The sequence below is a fragment of the Eptatretus burgeri genome, chromosome 2, assembly GCF_056783735.1.
Source record: "Eptatretus burgeri isolate ZD-2024b chromosome 2, Ebu_testis_v1, whole genome shotgun sequence".
Classification (NCBI taxonomy): Eukaryota; Metazoa; Chordata; class Myxini; order Myxiniformes; family Myxinidae; genus Eptatretus; species Eptatretus burgeri.
In genome coordinates, this window is record NC_140962.1 from 94,325,420 (window position 1) to 94,337,160 (window position 11,741).

The 11,741-nt window shown below is 41.2% G+C and overlaps 1 protein-coding gene across 1 annotated transcript in view; it reads right to left on the reverse strand.

Moving 5' to 3' along the window:
* Positions 1-228: 228 nt before the first annotated feature.
* LOC147032590 (uncharacterized) overlaps positions 229-11,741 on the reverse strand; it is a 26,750-nt gene continuing 15,237 nt past the window's right edge. The window contains exon 2 of the mRNA XM_085870332.1: positions 229-6,168. Within this exon, the coding sequence (XP_085726458.1) occupies positions 2,141-2,932 (792 nt within the window). The 5' untranslated portion in view covers positions 2,933-6,168 and the 3' untranslated portion in view covers positions 229-2,140. The remainder of the gene's footprint in view (positions 6,169-11,741) is intronic.

The window sequence follows — 11,741 nt, forward strand, 5'->3', positions numbered from 1 at the left end:
TGGACTAAATTCTCGGTCTGGGCCCGTAATTTTTCCACATATATTTATGATGTTGGTTCTAACCTGGTCATTTCTCATCACATGTGTACAGAAATATGTATGTGTGTGTGTGTGTATATATATATATATATATATATATATATATATATATATATATATATATATATATATATATATATATATATATATATATATATTTTGCAGTTCTGTAAAACTGCATGCCTCCAAGGCAATGGCACACAACATGCAGCGATCTCAAGGCAGTTATTTTAATAGTATGTGTATTAGTTAGTCCCTTCCATACGTCTCGTGGTAAAAGGGGCTACATGTGTTACGTGTGACTCTTTCCGTTCGACCTCTTATACTTCTTTACCTTTACAATGGTTTCACTCTTTGCTACACCTCTTTCTCTCACATGAAACATGCAAGCAAGCAGGCACGCCAATCAATAGAAACTAAGCAGACCCACTGCGAGCTCCTCCAGTGCATTCGCGCTGCAAGCGCCTCCCATGTGTCTGCGCTGCAAGTGCCTCCCATGTGTCTGCGCTGCAAGCGCCTCCCATGTGTCTGCGCTGCAAGCGCCTCCCATGTGTCTGCGCTGCAAGCGCCTCCCATGTGTCTGCGCTGCAAGCGCCTCCCATGTGTCTGCGCTGCAAGCGCCTCCCATGTGTCTGCGCTGCAAGCGCCTCCCATGTGTCTGCGCTGCAAGCGCCTCCGATGTGTCTGCGCTGCAAGCGCCTCCCATGTGTCTGCGCTGCAAGCGCCTCCCATGTGTCTGCGCTGCAAGCTCCTCCCATGTGTCTGCGCTGCGAACGCCTCCCATGTCTTAGCGCGCGAATTCTCAACCGTTATTTCACCTCAGACCTTCATACCACTCACCAAACGATACCACGCTCACCACAACCACTTCATATGACTAAGAAAAGTCTCCGCAACGACTCCCACTTACAAACGTGACCTTTATTCATCATCTCATACCAAGGAACTTCAACCTCTTCCCCACAATCCCACATTGCAATCCTCTCTCACTTCAAACACCACAACATGTTCGCCTATATACCTATATACCTACAAACACCTATATACCTCGGCCGCCCAGACGAGGTGGTGTAATGGTTAGAGCATCTACTCTGAGTCTGGGAGGTTGGTGGTTCAAATCCCAGCAGAGTTGTAACAAAGACTTTAAAAATAGTATCTGCTGCTTCCTTGCTTTAAGCTCAGCACTTAAAAGGAAAGAGCATGGACAAAGAATGCTGGGAAGGTATTCCATATAACTCGAAGAAACACAAGGAAATCAAACACAGGTGGAGGCCATTCAGCCCATCATGCCTGCACCACATCAACACCACAGCAATTTTTCAACATGTGATCAAAATAAGAAAATGCAAAATGTTAAAAAAAAAAGAAAAAAAAGTGTTTTCAGTGTTATTTTGTAGTTTTTGGAGGTTTTTGTACTTTTACATTTTTATTTCCCCCCAAGAGAGGGGGCATGGGCTTGGGTAAAAACGCACACATCAACCACACAACACCCCTTGATGAGACCCCCACAAGCAGCACTCCGTACATATTCACACAATCAATCACCCATCAATGCTCAAGCTATCTAAAAGTCTTGTCAACATCCCTTTACCCCTCTATCTACATAGCTTCCAGGTACCTATCGAATTCTAATTTAAACTTATCTACTGTTTCTGCTGTCACTACCTTTCCAGGGAGACCATTCCATGCAATAACTACTCTCTGAGTAAAAGTCCCCTGCCTTGCTACCGTCTTAACTCTCCTCTTTTTTACTCTCAGGTTATGGCCCCTGGTCCTGTCACTGTCTACTTTGCTGAATAATTTATCTGCACTTATTATATCTATACTCTTCATTATCTTTAACATCTCCATCATATCTCCTTGGAACCACCTCCTTTCTAGTGTATAAAGCCCTGTCTCCTTCAGCCGCTCGTCATAGCTGAGTCGAGCTCGGTCCGGAATCAATCTAGTAGTCCTGCGCTGAACCCTCTCTATGGCATCTATGTCCTTCCTGAGGAACATGTTGTGGTGACCAAAACTGCACACAATATTCTAGATGTGGCCCTCACTAAATTCCTGTACAATGTTAACACCACCTCCTTTGATTTATATTCCCCTAACCCTAACTGCCTGCCCTTGCTGCACTGTCATCACTGCCTGCCCTCGCTGCACTGTCATCACTGCCTGCCCTCACTGCAATGTCATCACTGCCTGCCCTCGCTGCACTGTCATCACTGCCTGCCCTCGCTGCACTGTCATCACTGCCTGCCCTCGATGCACTGTCATCACTGCCTGCCCTCGCTGCACTGTCACCACTGCCTGCCCTCGCTGCACTGTCATCACTGCCTGCCCTCGCTGCACTGTCACCACTGCCTGCCCTCGCTGCACTGTCACCACTGTCTGCCCTCGCTGCACTGTCACCACTGTCTGCCCTCGCTGCACTGTCACCACTGTCTGCCCTCGCTGCACTGTCACCACTGTCTGCCCTCGCTGCACTGTCACCACTGTCACCACTGTCTGCACTGTCACCACTGTCTGCCCTGGCTGCACTGTCACCACTGTCTGTCCTCGCTGCACTGGCACCACTGTCTGCCCTCGCTGCACTGGCACCACTGTCTGCCCTCGCTGCACTGGCACCACTGTCTGCCCTCGCTGCACTGTCACCAATGCCTACACCCGCTTCACCGACATCACTACCTGCATCCGCTGCACCATCACTACTGCCTGCCCTCGCTGCACCATCACCACTGCCTCCATCTGCTGTACCGACACCACTGCCTGCTCCCAATACACCCTCATCCCTTTCAATAAGCTCAGTAATCTCACTCCACAACCGTAACCAACTATTATCGACAAATTTCTCACATTCTGCTACTTGCTGTAAATTACCTATCCGTTCCTTCAACCTCGTCATGACTATCCTCAAGTGGGCTATTTCCTCACACTTACTTCAACAGTAAGAAGCCTCTGCTTCCCCCATCGTTGATATGGCCCACATTGAGCAACTATCACATTTTATGAACTCCTCTTCCTTTCTCCTTCGCTCACTATTTGCACCCTTTTTCATCCTCCTACTCCCAAGGCCACCAACTGACTTAAACGTTCAACTTAACGCGAGGCCTCTCCTTGCTTCTTTCAACAAACTAACACAAATACCCGCTAAAACTGTTATGAACACAGATACAGCTTCAGAAACACAGTTCCACAGCCCCTGATGCAAATCACGAGAACAAAATACGCAAAACAACACACAAAAAAAAATCACTTGTTTTGTTCTGGTAAAGCTTACACAGCCTCTTGTGAACTACAGGAAGTAACATCCTCATAGTTGTTGTTGTTGTTGATGTTGGTGGTGGTGGGTAGTGGTGGTGGTAGTTGGGGATTTATTTTGTTTTTATTATATTTTTGTTTTTTGGTGAAGGAGGAGATACTCCCTGCTTCAATTTTTTGAGGGCAGAGGGAAAAAGTGGGAAAAGGACTGAGCTGACGGTCCAGAAGCAACAACTGGAACAAGGAAGTGAAAACGAGGCAGAAGACAGAGGGCACGTACACCCGACTATCACAGGTAGGCCCGACTGAGATCGAGAGAAGAACCAAATGATTCAACACAGCAGGACACTATTTGGGACAGAAATGTTGATGAAAAACAGGGATACCAAAACAGAAACAAAAACGAAACAGCAAAACACAACGTAAATGTTCCAGAAAACTTAGCTTCAGACTAACTGCCGGAAGAGCTCGCCGCCCAGCTGTCTACACGCACCGATCCCTGAACAGGAAAGTCCCTATCTCACTCTTGCAACTCTCCCTACCTCAATCCCCCTCTATTCCTATCACTCTCTTTCTATCCCTATCAGCCCCTATCTCTCACTCTGTCTCTCATTCCTGTTCTGCCAAGATGAAGACAGTTCCAGTGCTGCCAAAGCAGCCTCACAGTGGGGATTACACTGGATTTGTGTTGTTTACATTCTGGAAATATGAGATGAGGGGGACGAAGATACTATATGATACTGTGTTTTACTACGTATACTTTTATTTTTTTTACACAGGTCACACAGTCAGGTTTTTACTAACGAGTGATTGTGTTGAAGTACAATTTAAATTACAACTTTTGCTCCGAAGAAAAAGCTCCATTTTTTTTGTGCAATAGCAAATGAGAATTGTAATAATCAAGTGCAGCTGCTGCGTATATAATGGTCTGGTTAGTCTTTGCTTTCCCAGTGGTAGTCTGGGTAGAAATTTGTACCAGGGTGCCGGCAATAACTCACCCACTCTTCGTGAAAGACACTGTGACTAAGCAATGCTTGCAGAATGGTTACCCGGCTTAATGGTCACGTGAAGGACGGCAAACTTTGTGATGAACGCCCTTTCTGTGAAGCACCATTCCGACAGTTTATAGTTGGGTAGGAAATCAAATCCAGACGAGACATCTCAGAGGTAAGTATGCGTGACCTCTGCACCATCCTGTCGGACCGGTCTGCAACTACAAGGTCACATATATCCATTCACGCTGAGGTGGAATGCCATTCTTTCAGAGATGCTCACTCCTCATTGTGTCAATTGAAGACAAACATTTTACTCGGGATCTGGGCACCCGAGTGGCATGAACTTAATCATGTTTGCTTCGGAAGTATAAAATCAATTCAATAATCAAGGATATTACAGTCTTTACAACAATAGCTTTAAATTTGGGAGACAAAACAACACTTTAATGCTCTTTGAAGAACTGGTTTTAAGATATTTTTCACCACTGATGTTAGAAATCCCTTTTTTTGGAATTGGTAGGAGTTCTCAATGATCCCAGCCGGTACATTTCTTTGAAGCATATCCATATTGATGAAGTCCAAGGAATGAAAGAGGAAATTTTGGATAGTTAGCTCACTTGCGTGATCCTGTGTACCAACAGATGCTTCCAAATGATTTCCAGGCGAAAAACATCTGGTAGCTTGATGGTTACAAAGACCCAAAGTATGTGTGTTTACAATAACTTTCTTCAATGAAGAAAAGTGTTTTATTTTGGTATTGTCAGACAAAATTGATGATTCGTTTAAATGTATGACCATAATCCAATGTTGTAAAAAATAAGAATCTGAAAATTAAAACTGATCAAACTGGCTTTGAGCCAGCTGGTACAAGCTGTCATTAGTAACCACAACACAATGGCCAGTAGGTAACCAAATATCATTGCCATGACAACAGCAAACAAAAGCTTTGTGGCGGATGGTTAGTAATTAGGCCAATGCCATGCACCCTTCCATATGCAAGACCTTCAAGATGCCCGAGGGGAAGCTCTTGCATGTACTGGACCACCCCCTCCCAGCATGGCAATTCATGTGGAACAACATTCACAAAACACAGCAGGGTAGAATTGCATCCTTCCTCCCTAAGGCCTAAACTGCAGGTGATCCTGTCATCCATATCCAGGCAAAAGAAGCCATTACCATCATCTTTCAATATTTTTTGCACTATGACCTTGCTCCCTCTTCCGCCATTGTCCAAACTCTCCCGCATGTGGCCACTCAAGTTCAGCAGGAAGCAAGGAGCCGGTGGGAGGTTTGGTGAAGGAAACGATGCCGACAATGGCTTCCTGCGCGTCCCTGTGCTTTCTGATGCCCTGCCTTTAACGCACAGCTACGTATCTATCCCAACAGTGATGTCCACTTACTGCCTTCAATCCAAGGACCACCCTTTCTGTGAACTAGGCAATGGCTTTACAAAGAATGAAGCTACCACCGTAGCTGCCAAGTGCTGATTTTTGATTATTATTATTATTATTTACGATTCAGATACTAATAGAAGATTATGAAACAAAACAAATGTTATCATTGACAGCAAAAAATATACAGTATTGAAAAGACAATTATTACACCCCACAGATTTTAAACAACAAATTAATGGATTATTTTCTTTTTGAGATTCTCATCAAATAACATCAAGAATATTCTTCAAAAGGTAAAATTATCCATATTGAGTAATAAAAACCTTTTTTTCTCCACTATCACCTTTCGGCCGTTGCAACTGAGCAGGGTCAGATTTGCTTTGACTCACGTCTTTGTGTGATTTGCTTGCTGCAAGTTGTTGCTGCTGCTGCTGCTGTTGTAAAAGCTGCATTTGCAGCTGTTCTTGTTGCTTCTTGTAAAACTCTTGGAGCTGTGCAGTGAAAACAAAGAACAAAAGAGATACATCATTGAACAAAAATAACTCAATTTAGCAAAACAGTTTGATTAATAGGTATGAGGCAACATTAGACGTACAAATTGTCATGCTTGCAAAGCTTTGTTTCGATTTCATTGCTGGTGGAAAGGGATTTGACAACATAACTGCACTTCTGGTGAGATTCCAGCAGGAGGTGTAGGATCTCAGAGCAAAGAACACTTTGGAAAAAAACGAATGTTCCTCTGATAGTCCCATCTGCACTTGTTTGTGGATGGGGATCATTTTATGAAAGGTTTACAAGCCAGTATTATGGCAAAATAAATATTGATTGAGATGACAAGATCTATAATTCCGGGTAAGGCGAAAAGGAACAGGGAGAGATCTACAGAATTCTTCCAGGCTCTCCTGGATCACAAAAAAAAAAAAAGAGCGATCAGAAATTGCAGACTCTCGCCAGGACTTCTTTAGTGTGGTGTGGTGTGTGGTTATGTGTGGTTTATTTTGTGTGGTGTTTGTGTACTGGTGTGTTTGATAATTAATGAGACATAATTTGACCTGCCCCTTTATAGCTGCTGGCAGTGATGACCGGGAATCAAAACGTCCCGCTTTGATCGGACACCTGACCCTGACCCATGACATTTTTTGATTATTATTATTATTATTATTATTATTATTATTATTATTATTATTATTATTATTATTCAATTGAATTTAGAATGAGATTAAAATAAATTCATTTCAAATCAAATGAAAGACCAAATAGGAACAGTCCTGCATTGAAGTAATCAGAAGGAACCCAAACAAGCAAAAAGCAAAGATTAAGTCATCAGGAGGAAACTGGATAGGATTCACATTTCAGCTGCTCCTCCTCTACCCTCAAACCCATCCAGACGGAGTCAAGTGAGCCTCATTCAAAAAAAATAAATAAGAAGAACCCATATCAAAAAATTAAATTATTCTGGCTGCCAGACCATGCATCCAATCAAGGTGAAATTTAAAACATGTAATCCCCATTACCACGAGACCATAATCGTGAAGTTTCTCGTCAATTGATTAAGCGGTTCCAGAGAAAACATTTAATATTTTCTTCAATGCAAAATGGCTGCCAAACCAGGTAACCTATCAAATATTCCTAAACAAGCTTGCACATCCATGGCTTGGGGAACATGTGTGTGAAGTTTCCCCTTGATTTGTCAAGCTGTTCTGGAGCAGAAGACTTTTATAGGTTTTAGGGTAAATCCAACGTGGCTGCCAAACCATGTGACCTATGGCATCATTTGTGTGAACCTTTTGTTCCTCATGGATAGGCGGTCATACCTGTAAAGTTTCACATTGATCTGTTCAGCCACTTCAGAGAAGAAGATTTTGAAGGTTTCGTTTTTAAAAACAATATGGCTGCTGAATCACATGACCGGTGACATCATCAAAAAATTATCTGTGGACCATTTTATCCCTAGATTACCCTAAAAAAAATTCATACTGATCAGATGTGGCATTCTACATATGCAATTATGACGTCATAACGAGGACACCTATGATGTCATTAAAATCACACTTATTCCCCATAAAGAGTACTTGCCAGTTGCCATGTTTCAATTTTTTCCTTGGTGCGGTTTCAGAGATACAGAGGTCCAATTTTTTTCTGTTTTTCCAACATGGCTGATACACTACGTGACCTATGACATCATAATTGTCATTAGAACATTCTACGTGAGTAGTCACACCCATGGTGAAAATTTTGTCTCAACCTAACAAGCGTTTCTGGACAAAAACACGAAAGTTCTGTGCGGACAAACAAACAAACAGACAAACAAACGGACCCAAATGCAATACCCTCTCCTTTGGCGATTGTTTCGAAAATACTTCACATAAACATATCATAAGCAGAATATATGAGGCCCTGCGAGGAGGAGTGATGTAAGCGACATTTTTTAATGATATGATGATGATAGGGAAAGGGTTAAAATAGTGCTGTATGGCATTAACTCCAAAATGGCCGATGTGTCCCTTACATCACTCCTCCTCGTGGCGCCTCATATATATTCATACAATGACATCCATGCAAACTTCCTTGTTTCCAAGATCAAGATGAACCGAGCTATGTGGGTAGATGAATGATACAAATATATTGAATGACAAAATAGTTGAAATGCAGTGATATATTTTGTCTAAACAGATTTAATGTGGGCTGGCAGAATAGCCTCGGTGAACGCACACTTGCCTCTGAGCTGCCTAGCATAGGTTAGAATCCCGACCCAGCTATAAACTGTCATCCTGGTGTTTCACAGGCATGGTAATTCATCGACGCGTGTGCCGTCCCTCGGATGGACGTCAAACTGGACGTCCCATCTACTGGCATTAGTCATTGGAATTTAAAGATCCCACAGTGTCCTTCACGAAGAGTTGTTGAGCTATCGCTGGCACCCTGAACAAATTACAAATTCCTTCCCTATCTACTGTTGGGGAAGGCAATGGCAAACCACCGAGTATAACCCTTGCCAAGAAACTGCTTCGGCAACACCGATGCTCTGTAACAGAGTATGGAACATCAGAATCAGATAGAATGTAATTGCTGGAGTGAGAAACAAAATTAAAAGAAGATATAGAGACAAGCAACAATAAAATATCCATAAATATGAGATTATGTGTCTGTTGTCTTTTATCCCTCCTTCCAGTCTTTCATTAGTGCTACCCATCATTACCCCATGCTTTCTTCCATACCCAAGTTTGTTCTCTTCTATTCTTGCTGACCCTCTTTATTCCCACCCCACCCCTATCCTTTCTGCCACTCATCCACTCAGGAGCAAATTCTTAGTTTCACTCTTCCTTTTTGAACAACTATCAGTCTGTGAACCTGGCACCATCTATCATTCACCTCCTTCATCAGCCTAGATTTCTGCACACGAAAATGAGAGGGAAAGAGAGAAAGGGAGAAATAAAGAAACAGAGAAAGAGACCAACTCCGAACATGTTTCAATGGAGAGTTGTTTCAAAGATCATTAAAACCTGTAACAGGTAAAACGGCAGATTTCCTGTCTCGGCTTGTTTGTTTGAGAGTGCAGTCTCTCCCATTATGTCTTGAACAAAACAAAACAATAACATGAATCTGTAAATGCCTTTTCAATACATATGTGGTCTCGCATCGCTCGTGGGGGAGTCCACCGTACACGGGAACGGGACCCTCATGGAGCTGTAGAGCAGGAACGAGTGGTCCGATTCCAGAATGTGGTCGACCCTTCGGTCCATGCGGACTTTTACCATTTTTCAGGGAGTGAGTTTCACCATAGATAAATTAGCCGTCTGTCATTGATATACTTGTTGATCAATCGATGTTGTTACCTGTATTTTTTAAACCCTATATTACAGTTTTTATCAGAACACAAATTGACCTCATGAACACAACTTCCAACAGTTATTTTCTCACAGGGATAAAAGGACACATGGACCACCCTGTGCACAGTGCAGAATGTAACACGTGGCCCTGATATAAAATCTATTGTCCTATATGATGTAAAGCTTGTTAACACATTGTTCATGTTAATTTGTTGCTTTGTTTTGTTAATCAAAATGAGAATGGCCAGATCATTTTCAGTAAAACCGATTTGTTTCTCAATGTTATCTAACTATCAATCTAAACATAAAAAACAAGTGTATTCACTCACAAGCTTTCATTTTCAACCTCATTTGTGGGTTAAAAGTTATTTTGTTACTCCAATGCACCAGACTAGAATTCAAAGAGTGACTACATTTGGAATGTTAAAGTATGCTTGGTAGATGGAATGCTTTCATTTCCAATGCGCGTACTCGTGAAAGTGAGCATTTACAGAAATGTAAGTGTAATTATTGAAAGTGAACTTACAAGTTATACATTATTAAGCCTCTCCCTTTCAGATAAGGAAGGCTTATAACTGTTGTAGGGCTTGGTTCTACAATTAGTCCCCAATTTTTAATGGTACCCCAGAGTTTCTTTGATCCCTTGGAGTACTAAACCACCATTTAGGTTTTTTATTTTTATTTTCTTCCTTTTTTTCTGACAATTTCGGAACTGTATAAATTTCTGAGCTGTATATCGGAGCCGGCTGCGACTTTCAGAATGAAATTTTGCATTGATAAGGTGAATAAAAGTATGTGGGGTTGACAGAATTTTTTTGACGTTGATATAATTTTTAAGGTCATGACCATATTATGGACATTTTAACATTTTCACCATAACTTGACGAAGCTTTGGCCAATCAGAACAAAATTGCCCTCTCTCGGTAGCCTAGAGTAGGCACATTTACAGTTAATTTACATCATACCCCTCCAGGTTAAAGGTCAAGGTCTTACACATCCAGGAGTACTAAACCACCCTTTATCTTTTTCTCTCTTTTCTTTTCTGCCAATGTCTGAGGACTTTCGGAATGGAATTTTTCATCATTAAAGGAAGTAACAACATTACATTCCTCCATGTCTTTCCCATCTGCCCCATCTTCCCTCACTCAATCTACATCTTGTTTCATCACAACCACCTCATTAAATTCGGATTTGGACAAGATCTCCCAGTGGGGCAAATGTAATCAAGTTAAGTTTAATGCTTCAAAAACTCAATTTCTTCTCATCTCTCTCCAAAACTCCTCTCAACTCTCCAATCTCCTTTGAAAGCTCGAACAATTATACCGTGTGATACAATAAACCTACGAGGTATCACTCTAACATCAAATTTATCAAGTGGTTGACCTTGGGCCTATATTGACCTTTTGGTCCATGTTGATCTCAAAAATAATTGGTGAGTTGAATTCAGTGACCTGAAATTTTAATCCTCTTCAAATTTCAAGTCAATCAGAGGAACATTGAGGATTTTAGTCATCTCACCTAAGTTGTTGACCTTTGGCCTATACTTCCTTTTGGTAGATGTTGACTTCAAAAATAATTGGCTAGTTGAATTCAGTGAGCTGAATTGAAAATCCTCTTCAAATTTCAAGCCAATTGAATGAAAATTGATACTTTTACAAATTTCGGCCAAGGTTTACCTTTTGGCCAAAGTTGACCTCAAAAATTAGTTGGTGGTTGAATTCAGTGACCTAATATGCAAATGGTCTTCAAATTTCAAGTCAATCGGATGAAAATTGTGAATTTTAGAAATCCGGCCTATTTTGACCTTTTAGCCAATGTTGACCTCAAACATAATTGGTGGTTGAATTAATTGACCTGATATGAAAACCCTCTTTAAATTTGAAGTCAATCGGACGAAAATTGAGGATTTTTAGAAATTTGCAAAAGTTGTTGACCTTTGGCCTGTGATAACCTTTTGACTTTTTGACCTAAAAATAAATAGCATAGATCACAAACTCCATCACTTGGTGAAGTTTTGTGAAGATCAGTTTAAAATTGTGACCTGTAGGCAATTAAAGGTGAGCGGAAAGACAAACGGAAGCAATCAACATACGTACTTGTCAAATATACATATATTGTATATATATATATATATATATATATATATATATATATATATATATATATATATATATATATATATGTATATGTCAAATATACATATATATATATATATATATATATATATATATATA